The 27,049-nt window shown below is 42.1% G+C and overlaps 1 protein-coding gene across 5 annotated transcripts in view; it reads left to right on the top strand.

Moving 5' to 3' along the window:
* Positions 1–4,567: 4,567 nt before the first annotated feature.
* CLYBL (citramalyl-CoA lyase) overlaps positions 4,568–27,049 on the top strand; it is a 260,211-nt gene continuing 237,729 nt past the window's right edge. For all 5 annotated transcript variants that reach the window (XR_009498853.1, XM_059903436.1, XM_059903435.1 and 2 more), the window contains exon 1: positions 4,568–4,672. Coding sequence is in view for 4 of the 5 variants with exons in the window: in XM_059903436.1 (XP_059759419.1) it covers positions 4,611–4,672 (62 nt within the window). In the remaining variant the exon portion in view is untranslated. The remainder of the gene's footprint in view (positions 4,673–27,049) is intronic.

Raw genomic sequence — 27,049 nt, forward strand, 5'->3', positions numbered from 1 at the left:
ACCCATTAGACACTAACTCCCTATTTCCCCTCCCTCCAGCCCCTGGCAACCCCCATTCTCCTTTATGTCTCTATGAATTTGACTACTCTAGGAGACTCATATAAGTGAAGTTGTACAGCATCTGTCCTTTTGTGACTTGCTTATTTCACTTAGCTTGATGTTCTCAAGGTCCATCCATGTTGTAGCACGTGCCTGAATTTCATTCAGATTAGCTTCTTGAGGTCAGGAATCATGTCGATAAATGTTTGAGTTGAAAAAAATGGGTGGATGTAAAGGTAAAGTAATGAGATCTGTAGATAATCTCAAAAGAGAGGAAGTTAACACTGACTGCCCCGTGTCAGCCGGGTGAGCGCACATGACCTGGTGCTTCACCTCCACCTTCCAGAGCTCATGCAAATGTCTCTTGTGAATAACCCCAACCCGGTACCACACAGGCAAGGAAATTCTGGGAGAAGTGGTCCTAGCCGAGCTGGGCCGACACTGCAAAAGCCACCACAATGTTATTAGAGTGTAGTCCAGACAGGAGAGAGCTTCCGTGTTGGCCAGATACAGATAAGAACCAAACTCTCTCTTTATAATTTTACATTTCTGATAACTGGAAGAATTTTCCACAGATGGTCTCTGGCTCCATGCCTTTCAAACTTTGTTTCTCTTCTACTACTCACACTTCTGGTGCCAGGTGCCCCAGGGGCACATCCTTATTGGGGTATGACTTCTGACCTTTGCATCTTTATGCTGGTGAGTCAGCACAGTGGATAGCAGAATTTCTGAAAGCCATTCCTAAACCAGGACTGCTAGTAATAACCAAACATGGAAATGATTGCAAATCACATAAATGTATTCTATTAAATCTAAACCAAATATATCCCAGCTCAGCTTCTCCTTGGCCAGACTCCCAAAATACCTGCAGCCACTCCAATGGCACCCAACACAAAGGAAGCCCAAGAGAGGAACAGTTGAAGTAGATGAAGAAAGTGTCTTAACCAATGGTAGTTAAAATATTTTACTTTGGTACAGTTTACAAAAAAAAATGCCCTTGTGAACACATTGGTGGGGACTTGGAGGGGACCAGTGCAAGTCAGTGGCCCTGAGGCTTAACTGGCTTTGGGTAAATTTGCATCTTGCTCTTTCCATGCAAGGTATTATTTGAATTGATTTTTGTTTTAATTTTTTTTTTTTAATAAATTTATTTTATTTTTGGCTGCGTTGGGTTGTTGCTGGGTGCGGGCTTTCTCTAGTTGCGGTGAGCGGGGGCTACTCTTTGTTGTGGTGCAGGGGCTTCTCATGGCGGTGGCTTCTCTTGTTGTGGAGCACGGGCTCTAGGCGTGCAGGCTTCATTAGTTGTGGCACGCGGGCTCAGTAGTTGTGGCTCGCAGGCTCTAGAGCGCAGGCTCAGTAGTTGTGGCGCATGGGCTTAGTTGCTCCATGGCATGTGGGATCATCCCGGACCAGGGCTCAAACCCGTGTCCTCTGCATTGGCAGGCGGATTCTTTTTTTTTTTTTTTTAACACCCTTATTGGAGTATAATTGCTTTACAATGGTGTGTTAGTTTCTGCTTTATAACAAAGTGAATCAGCTATACATATACATATATCCCCATATCTCTTCCCTCTTGCATCTCCCTCCCTCCCACCCTCCCTCTCCCACCCCTCTAGGTGGTCACAAAGCACCGAGCTGATCTCCCTGTGCTATGTGGCTGCTTCTCACTAGCTATTGGTTTTACATTTGGTAGTGTATATATGTCCATGCCACTCTCTCACTTTGTCCCAGCTTACCCTTCCCCCTCCCCATGTCTTCAAGTCCATTCTCTACATCTGTGTCTTTATTACCATCCTGCCCCTAGGTTCTTCATGACCATTTTTTTTTTTTTGATTCCATATATATGGGTTAGCATACGGTATTTGTTTTTCTCTTTCTGACTTACTTCACTCTGTATGACAGACTCTAGGTCCATCCACCTCACTACAAATAACTCAATTTCATTTCTTTTTATGGCTGAGTAATATTCCATTGTATATGTGTGCCACATCTTCTTTATCCATTCATCTGTCGATGGACACTTAGGTTGCTTCCATGTCCTGGCAGGCGGATTCTTAACCACTGTGCCACCGGGGAAGCCCAAAAAATAAAAATAAAAATAAACTTTAAAAAGAAAACAGAAACACAGCAGTCCTGATGAGAATGGGCACAGCTGCAATTTCTTCAAGCAGAATCTGAAAGAAATTGAATCATTTAGCAAATAAGTCATTGGAGGTTGTATTTTTACCTAAAAAGCCATAAGGACCAGGGCATTTTTAGTAAGGATAACAACTCATATGGCAGTTCTCAGAATTATAATGAGGCTAGAGGAACATTTTCATCTTATATTTATTAAATACCTACAGGTTACAAGTCATTGAGCCAGGTGCTGTGGGCACACAGCAATGACAAGATATACTGGGTCCCTGCTCTCAAAGAGCTCACATTCTATTCCTATAGATGGTGTTTCTAGACCAGAGCACTAGCAGCCTTTCTATGAGTGGGATTGCCCGAACATCCCTAGCCCTGCACCCTAAATGACAATAATGCACTCTGAAAGCCCACCTGATTATGGGCAGTAGTTCCCTCCCACCTTGAGAACCACCAGGGGAAAGGCAACAATAAGAAAGTAAATTCACAAATTGATAAATAAACATTGTGATGAGGGCTGTGAGGGAAATGATCAGGTTGCTGTGCCAGTGAAATAGACCAGGGGGATGCTCTAGTTTGGGTTGTCAGCTCAGGCTCTTTGAGCAGGTGGCAGGTAGGGTAAATGTCCAGGAGGATGCGACAGTATAGCCATAAGCGTTCTGGGGATAGGAAACAGCATGTGCAAAGGCCCTGAAGTGGGAGGGGGCTTATCGCACTAAAAAAACAAAAAACAAAAACAAAAAAAAACCCACAGAAAGAAGATGGGTGGGGCTGAGATAAGGTTGAAGGGACAGGCAGAGGCCAGACAGAGTAAGGACTTCAGGGTCATGGTGAAGAACTGGGGTTTTATTCTAAGTGCTTCTGTCAAAATTTCATAAATAACAGAAGTAAAACCAATGAATCCCCAAAGTAGTAATTGGTAAAAGTTTATTGTGCCCACATCAAAAAGACATTTTGCAAACTGGGAGCACTCAAACCAAAACATGGAACGAGGCTCGGGGATATATTGTTACGAAGCAGCTTATTTAGTGAGAGAGTAGTGACTGTTTATTCTTCACAGTGATTGGTTACAATACTAGAGTTTTCTTCAATATAGGGAATTGGTCAGTGGTTACCTTGGGAAATAGTTCAAGTTTTTGCTTGTGATTTCCAGAGGCATAAGCAAGAAATGACCTAGGTCAAGTTGTCTTGCAAAATAAGCTAAATTAGGCTTTGCTTGTATGGTGAAACAGATTTTGTCTGCTCAGGGAATTTTCAAGGTTGTTCTTCATTTGTTTTTCATTTTAACACTTCTCATTGGAAGTCACCAAAGATTTTTAAGAAAGGAATTGGTGTGATGATAATAATAATGAGAAGTAATTAACATTACTGAGCACGTGCTCTGGGCCAGAAGAGGTTTTAAGCTCTCGGTATATTAACACAACATATCCTTATGATAACCCTATGAGGTGAGTACTATTTAATAAGGTTTATTTATTTATTTATTTATTTATTTTTGGCTGTGTTGGGTCTTCGTTTCTGTGCGAGGGCTTTCTCTAGTTGTGTCAAGCGGGGGCCACTCTTCATCGCGGTGCGCGGGCCTCTCACTATCGCGGCCTCTCTTGTTGCGGAGCACAGGCTCCAGACGCGCAGGCTCAGTAGTTGTGGCTCACGGGCCTAGTTGCTCCGCGGCATGTGGGATCTTCCCAGACCAGGGCTCGAACCCGTGTCCCCTGCATTGGCAGGCAGATTCTCAACCACTGCGCCACCAGGGAAGCCGCCGAGGTGAGTACTATTTATATTCCCATCTTATAGGAGGAAACTGCAGCAGGGAGAGTTTAAGTCATTTGTCCAAAGTCGCACAGCTGGTAAGCTGTTTTAATACCTTAGCATTCTCCTGACTGTGAAGCCGGAGTTTTGACAGACTGGCAGGAAGGAGTTGGAGTGAAGCGTTGTGTTTGCTGCCCCGTGTCTTCAACAAGCATTTCTTTGGCCCAGAAAGCTGCCAGCAGCATCTATTCTGATCCTATTACAGTCATATATGTCCCATAATGGATTAACTGTTAACCGAGGCACGCACACGGTGAGAGTCACAATCTTTGTTAGGTATAGTATTTAAACAAAAACAGTAAAGAAATCCCTAGAAAATCTGGCCACGTCTGGCTGGGAAAATGCAAGGTCTCTCAAAACCCGCCCTAAAAACCCAGAAGCACGGGGAAGGGTTGGATTCAGTCACCCAAAAATCCACCCATTCGGACTCTCTGCTCTGCCTCGCGTTACAGCCTGGAAGTTCTGACAGCCGGAGGGGGCAGGTGCGCAAAAGCAGGGGGGCGTGGCTTGCGGGGACGGGGCGGGGCGTGGAGACGGGCTCTAGGCGGGACGCGGCGGCGTGGGGGCGTGGCGACAGGGGCGGGACGAAGCGGAGACGGACATGGCGGGGGCGGCGCCCACGCGCAGACAAGATGGCGGTGCGTCTGCTGAGGAGGGCGGCGCGCGGAGCGGCGGCAGCGGCGCTGCCGAGGCTGTGAGTGCACGTCCCCAGTCCCCCGCCACCCGGCCAGGCTCGCCGTGGGTCGGTACCCGGCTCAGCGCCGCGCAGGCGCGGCCTTCTCGCCCACTGGCGGGAACTCCCGCCGGCCGGGAGCACCGTGCGCCTCCCGCGCGCGCGCGGGCTCGACCTCTGCCAAGGTCGCCGACGCCCCGCGAGGGTCGCCCCACACTGTCCGTGCCTCCCTGTGGGAGGGCCCTTGCTTGAGCCGGGGAAATGGGTACAAGCGTTGGATCTCTGAGACCCAGAAAACAAAACTAGCGTCCCCACACGTGGAAACCGTGAACGTATGCGTGTTTTATAAAAGGGGGCCTGGAGTCAGCCTCTCAGAGGATGCTGAGAGGCTGCTGAGAGGCGGCTCGCCTCCGCTGTTGTTGGGCACAGCGGTTCCCAAACTGTCTGGTCTCAGGACCCCTTTACGGGCTGAGAAATTATTGAGGACCCCGAAGAGCTTTTGCTTGTATCTGTTGATTTTAACGGTATGAGGAATTAAAACAAAAATTTTAAATATTCATTTAAAAATAACAAATCCATTCAAATTTAACGCAAATGACATCTATAATGAAAATAACTATTTAAAAAAAAGTGGCATGGTTTTATATGTTTGAAAATCTCTTCAGTTTAATTAAGGACCATTGGAGTCTCATATCAGCTGTCTTGGAGGAAGTTTGCCAGGAAATTCCAGGCTCATGCACAATCTATTTGGAAAAGGGAAGAGCTCGCAGACCCTCTCAAAGGGTCTCGGGGCACCCCGCCCCCACCCCCAGGTGTCCCCAGATCACACTTTGAGAACCGCTGGTTGAGACTTGCTTGTTTGCCAACTACATGCACATACGGTATCGCATTCTGTTCGCTGATCACCATGTGAAGAAGCTGGGTGAGTCGTTCATAAAGATGAGGAAACTGAGGCTAGGAGAGGCTAAGTGACTCTCAAAGCGGAGAATGGCAGAGTTGGGTTCAGAAACCAAGTCAGTGGCTCCTGGTCTGGAACTTTTTTTTTTTTTTTTTTTTTTTAAATTTATGGCTGTGTTGGGTCTTCGTTTCTGTGCGAGGGGGCTTTCTCCAGTTATGGCAAGCGGGGGCCACTCTTCATCGTGGTGCGCGGGCCTCTCACTATCGCGGCCTCTCTTGTTGCGGAGCACAGGCTCCAGATGCGCAGGCTCAGTAATTGTGGCTCACGGGCTTAGTTGCTCCGCGGCATGTGGGATCTTCCCAGACCAGGGCCCGAACCCGTGTCCCCTGCATTGGCAGGCACATTCTCAACCACTGCGCCACCAGGGAAGCCCTGGTCTGGAACTTTTTTACATCTGCTTGCTCGGTGCTTCCTGACTCACTGGTGTCCCATACCAGGGCCCACCTGGTTTTATGCATCCCACCTTCCCATTTCCTACATCTGGGCCTGGTAATGTCCCTGGACACCGGAGCTCACCCCTGGAGCCAGAGGTGAGCCCCTGAAGGGGTCTACCCAGACCCTTCCAGAAAGTCCTTTCCTGGCCTGTGAAGGGGCCAGCTTCTGTGGCCTGTTCAACAATGGGTCAAGTGACCACACCCAGTCACCTACTTCTAAGGCTCTTGGGGCCCAGCTCATAATGCTCGTCATCTCCCTTAGCACACTGGCTCATTCTCAGCACGCCTGCACACCCCACCAAGGCCATGGCAGCAGGCTTTCATGCAGGGCCCTTCCCAGAGCCTACACCCCAAGTTAAATCCTGTGGGTCCTGGCGCCTTCAGCACATGTGGGGATGGGAAAAGTAAATGTGCCCAAGGTCAACTTAGAAAAGTCTGCCTAGACATGCCTTAATTTCTATCCCAGTTGTGTTGCACTTCAGCTTCAGGCCAGTGGACTGGCTTCGGTTGGCTTTTTTCTTCTGTTTTTAGAGTATCAGCAACATTGCTGATAGGCAGGTGCTGAAACCTCTTCCCGACCCTCCAACAATTGCCTCTCTTGCTGTCCCTGATGCTTCCCCGCCTATCCTGTCTCCAGCCTTGCAGCTCTCTGTTGCCACTTCTCAGTTTATATAAATACCCTGTCCTCAAGTTGGGGGGACATAACTGCCCATAGGTAGGTGTGCTATTGCTAGGGATGTCTTTTAAATCCTCAAAGAAATATGTGTGAATAGTAACCCATGCATAAATACACATCTAGAAATATTTCTGATGTAACCATAGAATCATTCTAGCCTCTTCACCTTGCTTGTTTGTAAATTTTCACTCCCCCAGTGAGAAACCTGGCTCCCACCATGCGCCATCCAGTTACTCAGTTATTCAGTTTCAGCATACACATGTAGCAGTATCTGACTTGTTAGACCATACTCCATGGGAAAAAAGCTTTATCAACTAGAGTGCAGTGCTTAGGTGTAGTTCCTTTCCCTTTAGTCTTATAGGTTCCACTCATTTCCACAGTTACTTAGGTTAGCACCTTTTTCTTCCATCCCCTTCAGTGAAGTTGTTTCATATATTCATCATACGGTAAGATTCTCTTTTCCCTTTTCTTGTCTAGTTGCACTAGCTAGTGGTTTTAGTAGCATGTTAAATAGGAGTGATGAGAGGAAGCATTCTTGCCTTGTTCCCGATCTTAGGGAAAGCATCCAGTTTCCACTGTTAAGTCTGATGTTAGTTGTAGGTGTTTTGTAGAACTTTTTTATTCCCTATTTACTGAGGTTGTTTTTTTTTTTTTAACGTGAATCAGTGTTGAATTTTGTCAGGTTCTTTTTCTGTAATCAATTGATATGATCATATGATTTTTCTTCTTTAGCCTGTTGATGTGGCATATACATTAATTGATTTCTGAATATTGGACCAGCCTTGTATACCTGGCATAAATCCCACTTAGTCATGGCATATAATTCTTTTTATACATTGTTGGATTTGATTTGCAAAATATTTTGAGGGTTTTACATCTATATTCATGAGTGACATTGGTCTGTACTTTTCCTTTCTTGTAATGTGTTTATTTGGTATTGGTTTCTATATGTCTCATGTCTTTTTTGTTTCTCTGTTCCTTTTCTACTGCTTTCTTTTGCATTAAGTGAATATTTTCTTATGTAATACTTTTTATTTCTTTAATGATTTTTTCTACTTTTTTTTTTTTTAGTGGTTGCTCTAAGGCTTACCATATGCATCTTTTAAAAAAAATTGTGGTAAAATATGTATAACATAAACTTTGCCATCTTAACCATTTTAAGTGTACAGTTTAGTGGCATTATCATATTCACTATCCCCCTGATTTTTTCGTCACTCCAAACAAACTCTGTACCCATTAAGCAATAACTCCTCCTTCCTAGCACCTGGTATTCTCTAATCTACTTTTTGTGTCTCTGAATTTGCCTATTTTAGGTATTTCATAGAAGTGGAATCATGCAATATTTGTCCTTTTGTTTCTGGCTTATTTCACTTAGCATAGTGTTTTCAAGAGTCTTCCATGGTGTAGCATGTATTAGAACTCCATTCCTTCCTATGGCTGGATATTTCATTGTATGTATAATATGTTACCATATACATCTTAACTTATCAGAATCTACTTTTGATTTATACTAAATTCCAGAAGATGGAGAAATGTTATATCTATATAGTTCTATTCCCTTTTCTTCTTTTTTATGATATTATTGTTATACATATTATATTTATATATGTTACAAATCCAGTGATACTTTGTTGTAGTTATCATTTTTTTAACATTTTTATTGGGGTATAATTGCTTTACATTTTTATGTTAGTTTCTGCTGTATAACAGAAACAGCTAAAGTGAATCAGCTACATGTATATATATATCCCCATATCCCCTCTCTCTTGCGTCTCCCTCCCACCCTCCCTATCTCACCCCTCTAGGTGGTCACAAAGCACCGAGCTGGTCTCCCTGTGCTATGCGGCTGCTTCCCACTAGCTGTCTGTTTTACATTTGGTAGTGTATATATGTCAGTGCTACTCTCTCACTTCATCCCAGCTTACCCTTCCCCCTCCCCATGTTCTCAAGTCCATTCTCTATGTCTGCGTCTTTTTTCCTGTCCTGTCCCTAGGTTCTTCAGAACCTTTTTTTTTTTTTTTTTTAGATTCCATATATATGTGTTAGCATATGGTATTTGTTTTTCTCTTTCTGACTTACTTCACTCTGTATGACAGACTCTAGGTCCATCCACCTCACTACAAATAACTCAATTTCGTTTCTTTTTATGGCTGAGTAATATTCCATTGTATATATGTGCCACATCTTCTTTATCCATTCATCTGTCGATGGACACTTAGGTAGCTTCCATGTCCTGGCTATTGTAAATAGTGCTGCAATGAACACTGTGGTACATGACTCTTTTTGAATTATGGTTTTCTCAGGGTATATGCCCAGTAGTGGGATTGCTGGGTCGTATGGTAGTTCTATTTGTAGTTTTTTAAGGAACCTCCATACTGTTCTCCATAGTGGCTGTATCAGTTTACATTCCCACCAACAGTGCAAGAGGGTTCCCTTTTCTCCACACCCTCTCCAGCATTTACTGTTAGTAGATTTTTTGATGATGACCATTCTGACTGGTGTGAGGTGATACCTCATTGTAGTTTTGATTTGCATTTCTCTAATGATTAGTGATGTTGAGCATTCTTTCATGGGTTTGTTGGCAATCTGTATATCTTCTTTGGAGAAATGTCTATTTAGGTCTTCTGCCCATTTTTGGATTGGGTTGTTTGTTTTTTTTTGATATTGAGCTGCATGAGCTGCTTATAAATTTTGGAGATTAATCCTTTGTCAGTTGCTTCATTTGCAAATATTGTCTCGCATTCTGAGGGTTGTCTTTTTGTCTTTTTTATGGTTTCCTTTGCTGTACAAAAGCTTTTAAGTTTCATTAGGTCCCATTTGTTTATTTTTGTTTTTATTTCCCTTTCTCTAGGAGGTGGGTCAAAAAGGATCTTGCTGTGATTTATGTCACAGAGTGTTCTGCCTATGTTTTCCTCTAAGAGTTTTATAGTGTCTTACATTTAGGTCTTTAATCCATTTTGAGTTTATTTTTGTGTATGGTGTTCGGGAGTGTTCTAATTTCATTCTTTTACATGTAGCTGTCCAGTTTTCCCAGCACCACTTATTGGAGAAGCTTTTCTCCATTGTATACTCTTGCCTCCTTTATCAAAGATAGGTGACTGTATGTGCATGGGTTTATCTCTGGGCTTTCTATCCTGTTCCATTGATCTATATTTCTGTTTTTGTGCCAGTACCATACTGTCTTGATTACTGTAGCTTTGTAGTATAGTCTAAAGTCAGGGAGTCTCCTCCAGCTCTGTTTTTCTTTCTCAAGATTGCTTTGGCTTGTAGTTATCATTTATATAATTTTATGTCTTTTAAAGAAACTAGGAGAAGGAGATGCAAGTACACACACACACAAACACACACTTACTTTATAGTATTTGTTATAGTAATCTTCTTATTTACTGTTCCTGGTTCTTTTCAAATGTTCCTGTGGATTTGATTTACCATCTGGTGCCATTTCTTTAACCCAGTACATCTTTGCTCCTACCCACCTCCTTTGTATTGTTACTGGCAAATATATTAGGTTTCTAAATGTTATAGGCCTAACAATACAATTATATAATTTTTTTTATATAGTTGCTTTTAAAATTAGACAAGAGAAGAAAGGAACAGAAGTATGCAATTAAACAGTGTTTTATAATTACACAGTTACCTTTACCATTGCTCTTTGTGTATGTGTATGAATTTGAATTATTGTTTGGGATTACTTTCAGCCTGAAGAGCTTCCATTAGTATTTCTTGTAAGGTGGATCTGCCATCAACTGCCCTACACATATGCATAGACTTTTAGATTCCCAGGAATATGTCAGAGCTTTTCAAACTCTATGGATATCTCATTCTCCAGCTTTTCTGTTTAAGCTGTTTTTTAACCTGTTGTTTACCCCAACTGTTATCTACTATCTCAGGTAGCTGTGATCTTAAATAATTGCTTCTGATGGTTTTTGAAAAATGACTTTGGGGAAAATGCTGTTACCACTGTTCAACTCTGAGTCAGGTCAGTGGGGTCTTCCAGGGAACCACCAGACAGGTCAAGTAGTGGCAGTCCTCTGGGAGTGTAGCTTTGAAAGAGCTCCAGTCCTGCCCTGCCCCCTCCAGTGGCTGCCAGGCTGCTGGTTTTCACTGTAGTTTTAGCTGTTGGTTTTCAAGGCTACCACCAAACTGGGGAAAGGGTTGTTGACCTGAAGCAAATAGACTGCCAGATAGTTCTCTAGCAGAAATGGGTTTATTTGGGATGAGCAGAGAATTGCAATTCAGGGTCAGCAACCATGGCAATACATGTTCAACTTCCTGCATGACAAGGGAAGGAGAATCCTTTTATAGAGAAGGAAAGGAAGTTGGGAGGGCCGTAGTAAGCAGAGTCCATGGCTTTTCATTTATTGAGTCCTTGGCAGGAAAGAGCAGTCTTCTTCTTCCTCTTGGGCTCTGCAGTGGTGCCAGGTGATGAGAGTACCCCCTTCTAGTTTCCCAACTCTATGTAATTAAGGTTTCTGTTTAATTAATTTTTCATATTTCCACCTTTTGATCAAGATTTTTCTCAGAAAGCATTGCTGATCAAGTCAGGTTTTCTCGTTTCAGCAGCTTTTTGTGCTGCAGTGTCTGGAAGGACCTTCCCTACGTATAGTGTTTCATGTTGTAGGGAAAGTGCACTGATTGGGAACCTATTAAGGTCACATTCCAGTAACAAGGAGGGGCCGGAGGGGGAGCTCTCAGGCACTTTTTATCTGAAGTCTCTGTGTTAACAAGGTCGTAGACATTGGAGATCATCTGAAGTGTTACGTCATCAAAGGTTTGGCAACAAACTTTGAAAAGGCCTGGTACAGATTTCTTGGGAAAGCTGTCTGATCAGTTAGCATCTGCTTCAATTCTGGGAAATCTTTACTTTCAGGTCACCAGGTGACATTCGGTTCCAGTCAGAATTTGGTGCTTTCTTTAGGTGTGTCACATGAATACAGGAGTCTGTTTCTTGGGGTTTGGTGGCACAAGGGTTGGTTAACAGTATTTGATAGGGGTCTTTCCAGTGAGATTGAAGAAAGTTCTTCTGGAGGTGTCTTTTCCAATAGATGAAATCTCCAGGTTGCAATGTGTGATGCTTAAGGTCTTCATTTCCTGAGGGCACACTGTGAAAAGATTGCTCTACCAAAACATGGTTACTTTTAATAGTACCAGTTAGCCTTTGCAATATTGGAGTGTCTCTCCTTTTATCAGTTGTGCGTCAAAAGAAGCAGGAGCCAAGTGTATTGGGCATCCTGTGACTGTTTCAAAGGGTGAGAGTTTATGAGTTCCAAAAGGGATGGATCTGAGTTTTAGAAGGACCAATGGCAATGCTTTTGGCCAAAGTATTTGGAGGGTCTCTACAAATTTTGCCAATTGAGTCTTAATAATGCCGTTAGTCTGTTTAACTAAACTAGAGGATTGAGGGTCAGAAGTACAGTGAAAGTGTTATAAAACCAGACAAGCAGCACATACTTTGTAAGTGCCTGGCCAGTAAAAATGGATTCCTCAATCACTATGAAGTTTGAGAGGAGTTCCCTGTCTGCAAGGGAAAGCTTCAGTCCAGTGTGTAAACATATAGGTCATGACTAAAACATAGGTCATGACATATTCCACTAGATGGAATAAATTGTATAAAATTCATTTGCCAGACCTCAGATGGTTCATTAAACAGTTTAAAATGTCTGGGAGCAACACGAACAACTTCCCTGGATTGTACTTTGGACAATGGGACAAGTGAGGTAGGCACTTTTTGTGGCCTTCTTAATGTTTCCCCACCAATATTGATTCATGAAGGCTGTCATTTTGTCAGTAGACCAGTGGTTTAATGAATGTATGGTGGTGAAGAGTGGGAATTTTACTGTGTCTGGTAGGACTGGGTTGTTGTTTGGTCCAAACCTGAGCTTTCTCTTTTTATCAAAACAACAATTATTGAATTTCCAATTTTGTTTTTTCTTTTCTGAGGCCAATTGTTGGGCTTCTCTAGCCAGTTTTTCTAAATTATCATTTGGTGAAATATCCCTTTGGATCATGACAGAAGTTTGGATGCTGGTGGTCCTTTTAAAGGCAGCATTCCTTGCAGAATTATCAGCAAAGTGATTTACCCTAGCTTCCAGAGAATCAAGCTTAGAATGTCCCAGAACCTTAATAATAGCTAAAGCAGCTGGTAAGAGTACTGTATTCAATAATTCTTTTTTTTTTTTTTAATAATTCTTGAACATAGGGGCCATTTAAATTTTTACTTCCAATGGAAATAAGGAAGCCGTGTTGCTTCCACAACATTCCAAAATCACGAGTTACTCCAAAAATCATATCTACTATCAGTTTAAATATTGGCAGTTTTATCCTTGGCTAAATCACAAGCATGTGTAAGGGAATATAAGTCAGCCTGTTGGGCCAAAGTAGCCATAAAGATGCTACCTCAACAACATCAAAAGGAGTAGTAATAGCATACCCAGCACAACATTTGCCTTCATCACCTTTAAGAAAAAGAACCATCAGTGAACTGTGAGAAGTCAGTGTTACCCAATGAAATTTCCTGTAGATCATTGTGAGGAGTCAGGAAGTGGTCCGTCAGAGTTAAGCAGTGGTGAGGAACTCTTTCCGTGGTGGAGGGGAGAAGAGTAGTTGAGTTAAGGTTATTACAGTGTAAAAGAGTTATGTGAGGGGCAGGTAATGAGAGGACTTCAGGGGAGGTGAGATGTCTGGCTGAGAAATGTTGAGTATGGTGGGAATTCAGGAGAGCTTCTACTGCATGAGGTACAAAAATGGTTAAAGGGGATCCCACAACAATTTTCTTGGTGGTCTTAAGCAAGAGGGCAGTGACTGTAATGGCTCTAAGGCAAGGGGAGTATCCCTGTGCCACAGGGCCCAGTTGCTGGCTATTATACCTTGTGTGTCAATGGTGGTCCCCATGTTTTTGGGTGAGTACGCCAAGGGTGTTCCCTTCCTTTTCATATACAAAAAAAGAAAAGGGGAATCTATAATGGGTGTGCCCAAGGGCAGGTGGGTTCATCATACCCTCCTTTAAGGCCTTGAAGTCTATGTCATTCAGTTCATCCCATAAAAATGGGTCAGGGTTATTATTGTTGAGTAAAACATATAGAGGTTTGGCCATAAGAGAGAAATTTGGAATCCCAATTTTGGCAGTAACTAACTAGCCTGAGTAAACCTCACATTTGGCACTTAGTTTTGGGTTTTGGGAAACTTAAGATACCATAAAGTCTATCTGGATCTAGGTTTAGCCCTTGTTCTGATATCAGATGCTCTAAACATCGAAACTGGGTTTGGGCAAACTGCAGTTTGACAATAGTCATCAAAGTGACCTACCAGGTGAATTAAATGACCCTTTGACATCTTTTATTTGTTCCATCTCTGACGGTACTAGAGCAGTTTCTGGAAACACTGATTGTTTGTCCCCATTGAATCAGCTACCACTTCCTTATGGGCAAAATCTCCAACTGATGTTGGCAAAATTCACAGTGCACCTCCCATCAAAATTCAAATAGACCCCTCAAAATCTCTTCCAGAAAGGTTGGTTAGAGGGCCAGAGTTGCCTAAAGCACTTAAATTTGTAACAGTCTCTTTTTCAGTGTCTTAGCTTTTTACAATAACAGGAGAAAACAGGAGGGTTTTCATTTTCTCTGGGAGCTTTCATTTGCTAGAGCTGAAGATTAAGAACTTTGGTGGTCTTCCTTGGAGGTGACTCATCTAGGGTAGGAAAGATCTGTTTTGCCAGATTAACTAAATCTGGAATGGACACAGTTTCCCATTCCAACCTGGTCCTTTTTACTTCAAGGGAAGGTCCCAGTTCAGCCCATTAATAAACATGGAGTTAAAAGCTACCTGGGTGGAGCAACATCTGAAAGAAGACCAGAATTTTCTTTGAAAACAATCTGAAGTTGATTGTAATAATCATGAACAGGTTCTCAGATTTTTGTGTGCAAGCCTGAATTTTGTTCCAATGAACAGGCTTTGGAAAAGCCCTAGGGATTGCTTGATGAAGTCATCTCGTGATTGCCTGAGCCTGATTGTATAAGAAGTTAGTGGGCTGGTCTCCCAGTTGTAATTCTAGAGACCTTTCAGGACTTTTCCAGTTAGTGGTTTTCATCCAAAGCTGAGCCTGGCCTTCATCAACAAGCATATGAACCGGCCAATATAAGTCAGGAAAAAAGTTTGATAAGTTTGAATGACTATATTAAATTCTTCAACAAACCTGTGAGGATCTTTGGTTACTTTAGGAGAATCTTTGACTATGGCTCGCAGTTCACCCTTAGTCCAGGGAGAATAAGAAATTAAGGATTTAGCCTCTGGACCCTCAGAAGACTTAATTTTAAAAGGATAAATTCTGAGAAGTTCAGAGGAAAAGGGAGTGGGGAGAGTTTCAGAGAAAAGGGGAAGTTTGGCAAGAGAATTAGTATGGGAGAATTGAGGGTATAGAGGAGGCATAGGTGATGTAGAAGAGAAGGAGGAAGATGGCATCAGAGGTGGAGTCTGAGACAAAGAAGCCCAAGAAGAGCCTGAGACTTCAGCAGCCATTTTATCTTTCTTTAATCCTTTGCCTCAGTCTTAAAACCTTATTTTACCGAGAGGCAATTTTAGATTCCTGATATCATTGGAAAGCCTCAAAATACCAATCGAAATAAGCATTCCACTCAGTTCTGGAAAACTTTGAACTATTGTAGTCCAATTTGGTTTTAAGGAAATTAAGTTTGAAGATTTCAAATGTTCCTCATAATGGCTACTGATATTCTAAATTGCCTTTGATCAGGTTGGTAATGTTTTTTCCATAAATGTTTTTGCCTGGAGTTTTCATTGTGGAAAAAATTTTAAACTACAAATTCAATTTCTTTCATAGATAAAAGGCTACTCAGGTTATCTAATTCTTCTTGAGTGAGCATTGGTAGTTTGTGTCTTTCAAAGAGTTTGTCCATTTCATCTAAGTGGTCAAATTCATGGGCATAGAGTTATGATTGTCCCTTATCCTTTTTCTTACAGCTTTATAGAGGTATAATTTACACACCATAAAATTCATCCTTTGTAAGTGTTAATTAAATAATCATTAGTAAATTTGTAGAGTTGTGCAACCCATCACCACGATCCAGTTTTAGATCACCCCCAAATTTCTGCCATCCCCCAAATTATCTCGAGCCCATTTGCAGTTAACCCTCACTCCCACCTCCAGCCCTATCATCCTTTTTTTTTTTTTTTTTTGCTATCATCCTTTTAATGTTCATATTGTCAGTAGTGACTTGCTCTCTTTCCTTGGTATTTGTAATTCTTTTGTCTCTCCTTTTTACTTGGTCAGTCTGGCTAGAGTTTTATCAGTTTATTGATCTTCTTGAACTATCTTTTGGTTTTATAGATTTTTCCTATTTTTTCTGTTTTCTATTTCATTGATTTCTGTTCTTATCTTTATTATTTCCTATCTTCAGCTTACTTTGGGTTTAATTTGACCTTTTAATGCCATCCAAATGGAGGATGGAAATGGGAGAAGAAGGGTGCAGAGGGGAGAAATTGTAGGGCAGAGAAGAATGAAAGCAGTGAGAGAGAAAGGGAAGAAATCTTTATAGAAAGAATGCTAAAGAGGAGTCAGGGGTTAAAAAGAACTGAGAAATTTTAGAATGATCATTTTGAAAAGAACTCAGAATAAGAATATGTGTACTTTGTCACTTGAATTGGTATTAAAAGGTCAATGTGAAGTGTTAGGTATTTTTAAATGTTTGTTGACATCATTAGAAATAGACTTGAGTTGCCCAAATGCATGGTGAGAAGCTAAATGGGATGCTGTAAACAAAAATCATGTTTTTGGTTATGAGGCAGAAAGTAACTTTAAGTAGTCCGGGGAGGTAGGGGGACCAACTGTCTCAACTTGCCCAGGACTGTCCTGGTTTTAGCGCTGAAGGTCCCACGTTCCTGGAAGCCCCTCTGTTCCAGGCAAACCAGGATGGTTATTTACTCTAGAGATAGAGAAATGAAGGGCTGAAGAATGGAGTAAAGATAATCTAAGATGGTAGACCAGAGATTCAAGAATTGGAGCTAGAGCCTTCTAGAATGGCTTCCTAAGAGAATGGGATGGGATAGAGTATTCAGAATGTTTTCACGGAGAAAGAAGAGCCTCTGCTAGGAGCAGGGCTGAAGAGAAGAGAAAGATAGAGGAGACTCTGAGGAAATAGGAAATACCATAAAGCGGTATATAGACCAGGAGTAGCCTGGAGGCAGGGGACATGCCTGTGGGCTGGACGGAGGAGTTGGTGGGAAATGAGGTAAAACTAGAGCCAAAACTAGTGGGCAGTAGCCAAGCTGGTGAGCAAGAACTAAAAGTGGTAGCTAGGCCTGAACTGGAAGATGCACATGCATGTGGGTGGTGCCTCCTGGAGAAGATGTAGCTGTAGGGAAATTCGCAGCAAGGGGCTGTGTGCCAGCAAGGCTGTACCAAGCCTGTGGAACAGCATAAGGTTCGCTTGTGGATCCATACCAGCTGTGGAGGGCTTCTACTCCCATTGTACCATTGCCCTGTTAGAGAGTTTCACTGTGAACTAGAACCATCTGTGTGGGCGCAGGCTGGGAGGAAGGATATTGGGTAGCCCCAGGGAGAGACCGAGGGTGGGGAGGAAAGGCTGGGACCCGAAGATGAACTGAAAAGCCTTTACCCGCTGCTCCCCGGGGCCCATGATCCAGAAGGGAGTTGAGGACAGTTTCATCACATGTGCTTTTCTCTATTCTACCCTGAATAACTGTAGCCACCAAAGTCTCTGCCCTCTCAGGGAACTCTCCTGAGTGCCCCTGCTTTGCAGAATGTTTGAGTGGCATAAACACTTCATTCTTCTAGAAATACTCCATAGTGGTGCATTGAGGATGGAGTATTCTCTGAAATTACATTTGAGGTTAGAAGGTGACGCATATGCTTGGTTGTAGTTAAGCCCGGTGGAGGACATCATACATGGTCAAATGAGGTAGCATCCAGAGTGGCTGACACCACTCAGCGTTGGCACTTCCCTGAAGTGGTTATTTTCTCCAGTGATGGCTTTGCAACAGCCATGTTTTGATTGATGTAATTTCTGAAAACAGTCTTTGGTCACAGTTTTCTTAACTAAATGTTACAGTGGCCACTCTGTAGGAGCTGCCATTTTATGCATGACTCCCTGTGGGGAAGTCTGCAGGTGCATGTGGCTAAGATTTTTTTTTTTTTTTTTTTTTTTGTGGCTAAGATTTTAGGAAGACAGGGAGAAGAAAGCTGGGCTCCTTGGGGAGTGGTTATTGGTGGGTTTGATTAATATTCGTAAGATTGGAAGAGTTGTTAATTGTAAGAAACAATATGCTTTCTTGCCTCTGAGTGCAACTGGGTTGTGTTCTGTTGTTACATGTTTCTTATTTATTCCCTTATGCATTGCTCATGATCTTGACAGGTTAAGTTTAGAACTTTATTAATCAATAAAGAAAATTTCAAGGAAATAGTATTTGTGTTTTCCTATAGGTCACTTGGGTATGAATTTAAATCCATTATAATTCATAAAGGTTTAATTTATTTCATGTTTTTACTTGAATATAGCTTATCAGTTAAATAACTCATTTGAATGATGTAGACAATCAGTGGGCCGCAGAATTGAGATTCCTTCCTTCCTTCTTCTTTCCTTCCTTCCTTCTTTCCCTCCTTTGTCTCATTTTCTCCTTCCTTCCTCCCTCCCTTCCTTCCTTCTCCAACTATAAGCCAGACTTAAGATGGCTTTTTATTTAGTTGCTTTGATTTTATGTTTTGGTTAAATTTTAGGATGTTAACCTAATCTCTGAGCATTGATGTTCACTATTGTTCCTCAGCTATCACATATATATTTGTTTGTATATAACCACAGTTGTTCTTTGGGTTTATTTCCAAGTTTGGGTTTTTTTTTCCCTTGGGAAATGCAGAGATAAATATCCCTATATCCAGGTCTCTGTGGCTACCCTTACTTAAGTCCTTGGAGGTAATTTTCTATATGTGAACTTGCTGGGTCAAAGATTTTAAGCCTTTTGATGCTTGTTGTCAAATTGCCCTCCAGAAATGGTGATAGATACCTGGATTGCAGTATGCCTTTTAAAGGCTTACTTACCTCTTTTCCTTGGCGTCAGCAGGCCCATGCACAGTAAAATAAGCACAGACTGTCTTGTTTTGCTGGTCACATAGCTGGCGGTGCCAGGCCTAGAAAGAACCCCATCTCCTGGCTGTCAGCCACTAGCGGCTTTTCACTATGTGGCCTCAGCTGTCATACTGACCCAGCCTACAGGTGTTTCTGTAAACAGCCATGTAATTTTACTTCTACAAGTTCTCTTCAAAACTATGCCACGTGTAACATCTTCCTCTTAGGCTAGGAGATTGACAAAAGTGCCTGATTTCATAATAAAGGAATCAAAGCCAATTTCCATGAGAAAGTAAGGATTCCATTTTAATAGTATGCTTGGTATGGACAAGTCTGTCTGAACTGTTTCCTCATGCTGTATTCTTTTTTTTTCAATATTTATTTATTTATTTGGTTGCGTGGGGTCTTAGTTGTGGCAGGTGGGCTCCTTATTTGTGGCTCTCAGGCTCCTTAATTGTGGCATGTGAACTCTTAGTTGTGGCATGCATGTAAGATCTAGTTCCCTGACCAGGGATCGAACCTAGGCCCCCTGCATTGGGAGTGCAGAGTCTTATCCACTGTGCCACCAAGGAAGTCCCCCATGCTGTATTCTGACTGAGAAGGCAGAGTGACCAAAGTGCTATGTAAGTATTTGCAGGACACTTTTCAAATATTAATACTCAGAACCCCAGAATACTGAAAAAATTTAAAGACAGCACTTTGTACTTTATTGTCCTCCTTGCCGCCCCCAGTAAAATTAGGGTTACAATTTGGTGGTAGACTCTGTTTGCCTTTGAGATGAAAGTTCTACATTGCTAAAAAATTGTATATTGGGACTTCCCTGATGGTGCATGGTTAAGAATCCGCCTGGCAATGCAGGGGACACAGGTTCGAGCCCTGGTCTGGGAAGATCCCACATGCCACGGAGCACCTAAGCCCATGTGCCACAACTACTGAAGCCTGCGCGCCTAGAGCCCATGCTCCGCAGCAAGAGAAGCCACCAAAGTGAGAAGCCTGTGCACCGCAACGAAGAGTAGCCCCTGCTCGACGCAACTAGAGAAAGCCCGCGCACAGCAACGAAGATCCAACGCAGCCAAAGATAAATAAATAAAATGAATATTAAAAAATTGTATATTTAAAAAATATGAACCTTTTTAAAATTTATATGGTCATTTAAAAACATAATTGCATGCATATGTATACGTTGTACCACTTTACAAGTAGTGCAGGCTTATTTTAAAGCACTTACACTTGACTTGTCTTCTTACTTAATCTCACAGTATTCTTTGTGAGAAGGATGATATACCCACTTTACTTTTTGGCCAAATACCAAAATTTAGGGGGGGAAAGGAATCTGTGCCACATTAAAAGGATCATACACCATGATCAAGTGACGTTTATCCCAGGAATGCAAGGATTCTTCAATATATGCAAATCAATCAATGTGATACACCATATTAACAAATTGAAGGAGAAAAACCATATGATCATCTCAATAGATGCAGAAAAAGCTTTCAACAAAATTCAACACCCATTTATTATAAAAACTCTCCAGAAAGTAGGCATAGAGGGAACTTACCTCAACACAATAAAGGCCATATATGACAAACCCACAGCCAAAATCGTTCTCAGTGCTGAAAAACTGAAACCATTTCCACTAAGATCAGGAACAAGACAAGGTTGTCCACTCTCACCACTGTTATTCAACGTAGTTTTGGAAGTTTTAGCCACAGCAGTCAGAGAAGAAAAAGAAATAAAAGGAATCCAAATTGGAAAAGAAGTAAAGCTGTCCCTGTTTGCTGATGACATGATACTATACGTAGAGAATCCTAAAGACTCAATCAGAAAACTACTAGAGCTAATCAATGAATTTGGTAAAGTAGCAGGATACAAAATTAATGCACAGAAATCTCTTGCATTCCTATACACTAATGATGAAAAATCTGAAAGAGAAATTAAGGAAACACTCCCATTTACCACTGCAACAAAAAGAATAAAATACCTAGGAATAAACCTACCTAAGGAGACAAAAGACCTGTATGCAGAAAACTATGAGACACTGATGAAAGAAATTAAAGATGATACAAGCAGATGGAGAAATATACCATGTTCTTGGATTGGAAGAATCAACATTGTGAAAATGACTTTACTACCCAAAGCAATTTACAGATTCAGTGCAATCCCTATCAAACTACCAATGGCATTTTTCACAGAACTAGAACAAAAAATTTCACAATTTGTATGGAAACACAAAAGACCCCGAATAGCCAAAGCAATCTTGAGAAAGAAAAACGGAGCTGGAGGAATCAGGCTCCCAGACTTCAGACTATACTACAAAGCTACAGTCATCAAGACAGTATGGTACTGGCACAAAAACAGAAATATTGATCAATGGAACAGGATAGAAAGCCCAGAGATAAACCCATGCACATATGGTCACCTTATTTTTGATAAAGGAGGCAAAAATATACAATGGAGAAAAGACAGCCTCTTCAATAAGTGGTGCTGGGAAAACTGGACAGCTACATGTAAAAGAATGAAATTAGAACACTCCCGAACACCATACACAAAAATAAACTCAAAATGGATTAAAGACCTAAATGTAAGACACTATAAAACTCTTAGAGGAAAACATAGGCAGAACACTCTGTGACACATCACAGCAAGATCCTTTTTGACCCACCTCCTAGAGAAAAGGAAATAAAAACAAAAATAAACAAATGGGACCTGATGAAACTTAAAAGCTTTTGCACAGCAAAGGAAACCATAAGACGAAAAGACAACCCTCAGAGTGGGAGAAAATATTTGCAAATGAAGCAACTGACAAAGGATTAATCTCCAAAATTTATAAGCAGCTCATGCAGCTCAATATCAAAAAAAACAAACAACCCAATCCAAAAATGGGCAGAAGACCTAAATAGACATTTCTCCAAAGAAGATATACAGATTGCCAACAAACCCATGAAAGAATGCTCAGCATCACTAATCATTAGAGAAATGCAAATCAAAACTACAATGAGGTATCACCTCACACCAGTCAGAAGGGCCATCATCAAAAAATCTACTAACAGTAAATGCTGGAGAGGGTGTGGAGAAAAGGGAACCCTCTTGCACTGTTGGTGGGAATGTAAACTGATACAGCCACTGTGGAGAACAGTATGGAGGTTCCTTAAAAAACTAAAAATAGAACTACCATACGACCCAGCAATCCCACTACTGGGCATATACCCTGAGAAAACCATAATTCAAAAAGAGTCATGTACCACAGTGTTCATTGCAGCACTATTTACAATAGCCAGGACATGGAAGCTACCTAAGTGTCCATTGACAGATGAATGGATAAAGAAGATGTGGCACATATATACAATGGAATATTACTCAGCCATAAAAAGAAACGAAATTGAGTTATTTGTAGTGAGGTGGATGGACCTAGAGTCTGTCATACAGAGTGAAGTAAGTCAGAAAGAGAAAAACAAATACCATATGCTAACACATATATATGGAATCTAAAAAAAAAACCAAAAAGGTTCTGAAGAACCTAGGGACAGGACAGGAAAAAAGACACAGGCGTAGAGAATGGACTTGAGGACACGGGGAAGGGGTAGGGGAAGCTGGGACGAAGTGAAAGAGTGGCATGGACATATATACACGACCAAATGTAAAATAAATAGCTAGTGGGAAGCAGCTGCATAGCACAGGGAGATCAGCTCAGTGCTTTGTGTCCACCTAGAGGGGTGGGATAGGGAGGGTGGGAGGGAGACGCAAGAAGGAGGAGATACGGGGATATATGTATACATATAGCTGATTCACTTTGTTATAAAGCAGAAACTAACACACCATTGTAAAGCAATTATACTCCAATAAAGATGTTAAAAAAAAAAAAAAGAATCCATGCCAGATGCTGTTTTCATATAGAAACACTGGAGGGCGCTCTAGCAATGGAAGATGTAAATTGTCTCCTTAGGTGCATGCATCTTAGTATACTAAGGCAGGAGAATTGGTTTTCCTGTTTGTTTTAACACAAATGAAAGACAGCTAGATGTGAGGGCATATTTCTGTACTGACCTATAAATGGCCCCTTGCACAGTTTGTGAGACATTTAAGAAGTAGCTCTGTGCTCTGGCCCTCATTATTACCTCTTCCCTCCTCTTGCCCCTTCCAGCTATACCGGCCTCCTGCTCACGGTTGTGTTCTCAGCCTGCAGCACTCTGTCCCTTTACGTCTCTGCTCAAATGTCACCCACCGGAGAGGTCTTTCCTGACCACCCTGTACAACAAAGCACACACCCCCTTAACGTGCTACACTCGCTCCACCTCACTCTGCCTACTGTTTTTTTCCATTGCACTCATTTCCACCTGCCGTACTGTATGTTTATCTATTTATTGGTTGTCTGCACCCCATCCGCAGCCCCCATATTCATGAGCACACGGACTTGGTCTGTTTATCCCATTGCTATATACCTTGGCCATGAAGCAGTGCCTGGCATGCGATAAGTGTCCAATATAGATTTGCTGAATGAAAGGTACTGTATCTGGAGATTAGTGCCTTTTTTATTATCATAAAGTATACATATATTTACCATTTTAACCACTTTTAAGTATACAGTTCAGTGGCATTAAGTACATTTACCTTTTTTTTTACAACTATCACCACCATCCATCTCCAGAACCTTTTCCTCATCCCAGACTGAAACCCTGTTCCCATTAAACAGTAATTGCCCATTCCCCTACCTCCAGTCCCCAGTAACCACTATTCTCCTTTCTGTCTTTATGAATGGCTATTCTGTATTTTCATAGAAGTGGAATCAGGCGATATTTGTCTTTTGTCTGGCTTATTTCACTTAGTATAATGTCCTCAAGGTTCACCCATATTGTAGGGAATCAGAATGTCTTTTCTTTTTAAGGCTGGATAATATTTTATTATATGTCTATACCACATTTTGTTTATTCATCCATCAGTGGATCTTTGGGTTGTTGCCACCCTTTGGCTATTGTTAGTGCATGTTTTATATAGAGCACAGAAACATGATGTTAAGGTTTTGAGTCTAAAGTGGATTCCTTTGAAACAATGATAACATCTTTAAATCATACCAGTGGGTGATTTCTGCCTTCACAAAATACTTTTAGTTCAGATTAAAGTAGAAACTTATTCAAGCTCCTAAAAATCAGAGTTGGTTTAATATCCCTTATTGGTGCTATTCAGGTTTTTTTTTACAAATGTCAAAAAAGAAAAAACAGTTCCCAAGATCAAATTACTGACTCTCTGCTCTGAGCAGGAAGATCCTGGATAGATGCTCTGGGGTTGCAGTCCAGTGCTGACGCCACAGTTAGCCCTTGACCTTGTTCAAGGCCCTTGTCTAAACTGAGCCTTTTTCTCACAATTAAAACAAGGAGGGTGGACTAGATGCCTCCTGCCCACTGACATTCCATAATCTAGGAAGGAATTATTGACCTAAAGCAAGAGGACTTTGGAGAATTCAGAAATATAAAATATATGGCTTTTTGAGCTTTGGGTTATTTTGGTCCATTTCAGCTCAATTTGACTTCAGAGATTGAAGATAATAAAAGTTTTGCTTCCCCCAAATTTATGGGCACAGCCTGCATCCGGTTGATTTACACTCCTCCCTCCTGCCATCTTGGGGGATTTTTGTTCGTGTGTTATTCATCCTCATCCTTCATATCCTCAGGTCAGGAGGTGTCTTCACCGTTTCTCTCTCTCTCTCTGCAGTAGGGACCTCTGCCAGGTGCTCTGTTCAAGCCCTCAATCAAGTGGCTGCTGACTGCCGCAGTACAGAGGGGCTATGATTCTGAAGTAATTGGGGTATAGTGGGAATACAGAACCTAGAAGAACTCAGGAGTAAGAAGAGGTGGATGTCCTAAATTAGCGTTATCTGCAAGAATGACTCGGAAAGTAGAGACGTGATTTTTGCTTGTATGCTGTCCGCTTCCAGTTTCCTCCTGCCCTCCTGGAACCCTCAGGCTGCCCCACAAATGCCCCAGTGCTTGAAGCACAGTGTTCTTAGGTCCCATGGTCAGCCGTTCACCTAGTGATGCCCAGAGACTCTGAGAAAACCAGGATGTGCAAATGTCATGTGTGTAGCCCCACCCAAATGTTGTACATTTGAACGAATGTCTTCTGCAAATGCCTCACCTGCAAAGGATTTGTCCCGTAAAGAGAATTTCTCCTCTACCAGGAAAGCAAATGTGGACGTCAGAGAGGCTTGTGGTGCCCCTCCCACCCCCCATCCTCTAGTCGAAGGTCCATGCTGTAAGTTCGGGTCGTCAGTCTCTCCCTGTGCTACAGAACAGTCTGGGATTTACCAGGGGTCTGGTGACACGCCTGAGACTGGGGAGAAGCCTAACCTTTAGGAACCCCTGACCTCACGCTCATACTCATGCACCCACTTCTTACTTAGCTTCCTAAAGCTGGCCTCCAATCCTGTTACCCACCCCCATACACAGCATAAATTCCCTTATATCTTCCAACTGTCTGCTGCGTGAAGTCTGGACCCCTTAGTGTGGCAGCACAGGCCACCTCATCCATCACCCACCTTTCCAGTGTTTCTCGCAGCACTGCTCACCTTGTGGCATTTAGCCAGAATGCTCATCCTTCTTCACACCCCCCCATCCCTCTCCCCTCTCTGATTGGCTCACACCCTTCCTCATGCCTCTCACCTCAGGGCCCGTTACAAATGCCACTTCCTCCTAGAAGTCGTCCTTCCCCAGACCTCTCAGACAACAGCCATCTGCCCCTTCCCTCTGAAGGCCAACCCCTTCTGATGGCTCTTTCCACCTTTTCCCTTCATTAAGGTTATCTAGGATCAAACTCCTAGTCATCTTTGATGCTCTCATCTCCCTTTCCTACCCATACCACATCTGTTGCCAGGTCTGTTGATTCTCTCCTTCAGTTGTCAACTCTTCCCCACCCTATTAGTTTCCTATTGCTGCCGTAACAGATTACCACAAACCTAGTGGCTTAAAACAACACAGATTTATTATTTTAAACTTCTGGAAGTCAGAAGTCTGAAATGGGTCTCAATGGGCTGAAACCAAGGTGTCAGCAGAGCTGCATTCCTTTCTGGAGGCATGAAAGGAGAATCCGTTCCCTTTTCCGGCTTCTAAAAGTTCCCATATTCTTTGGCTCATGGCCCCTTCCTCCATCTTCAGAGCCAGCAACAGTGGGTCACATTCTTCTCATGCTGCCCTTTTTCTGGTTTTCTCACTTCTGCCTCCCTGTCCCACTTATAAGGATGCTTGTGTTTATATTGAGCCTACCTGGATGATCCAGGCTAATCTCAATCTCAAGGTCAGCTGATTGGCAACCTTAATTCCACCTTGCCATGTAACCTACCATATTCCCAGGTTCCAGGGGATAGGCCATGGATGTCTTTGGGGGCCATTATTCTGCTTACCATACCCACTCTCCTAGCTTCAGGTTTGAGTTCTCGGAGTAGCTGTCTGATGAGCTGCCTGCCTCACCTCCCTCATCACCTCCCATGTTACATGCCACCTGCATAGATATTAGGATATATATTCTGTTATCAAGACTTGTTGGGTCTGCCTCCAAAAATATTTCGTGGTTCTGTCCCTTTCTCTTTGTCTCCAATGCCACCATCCTAGTGGTCATCTCTCATCTGGACCACTGTGAAGGGGGTCTTTTACATCCACTTATACCCCTCCAACCCATTTTAAAAAATTGAAGTAAAACTTGCATAATATAAAATTAACCATTTTAAAGTGTACAATTTAGTACATTTACAATGTTGTACAACTATAACCTCTATTTAGTTTTCATCACCCCAAGGAAAACCCTGTACCTGTTAGTAGTCACTGCCTGTTTCCACTCCTCCCAGCCCCTGGCAACCACTAGTCTGTTTTCTACCTATTCTGGATATTTCATATAAATGGAGTTATGCAATATATGGCCTTTTGTGACTGGCTTCTTTCACCTAGCACAATGTTTTCAAGATTCATCCATGTTGTAACATGTACCTGTATTCCGTTCCCCTTTATGACTGAATAGTATTCTATTGTAGGTATATACTTTATTCTGTTTATCCGTTCATCAGTAGATGGACATTTGGGTTGTTTTTACCTTTTGACAACTGTGAGTGGTGCTGTTGTGAACATTCATGCAGAAGTATTTGAGTACTTGTTCTCCATTCTTTTGGGGGTATACCTAAGAATATAATTGCTGGGTCATATGGTAAATCTATGTTTAACTTTTTGAGCAAGCACCAAACTGTTTCCCACAGTGGCT

Source organism: Balaenoptera ricei, chromosome 18, assembly GCF_028023285.1.
Source record: "Balaenoptera ricei isolate mBalRic1 chromosome 18, mBalRic1.hap2, whole genome shotgun sequence".
In the NCBI taxonomy this organism is placed as follows: Eukaryota; Metazoa; Chordata; class Mammalia; order Artiodactyla; family Balaenopteridae; genus Balaenoptera; species Balaenoptera ricei.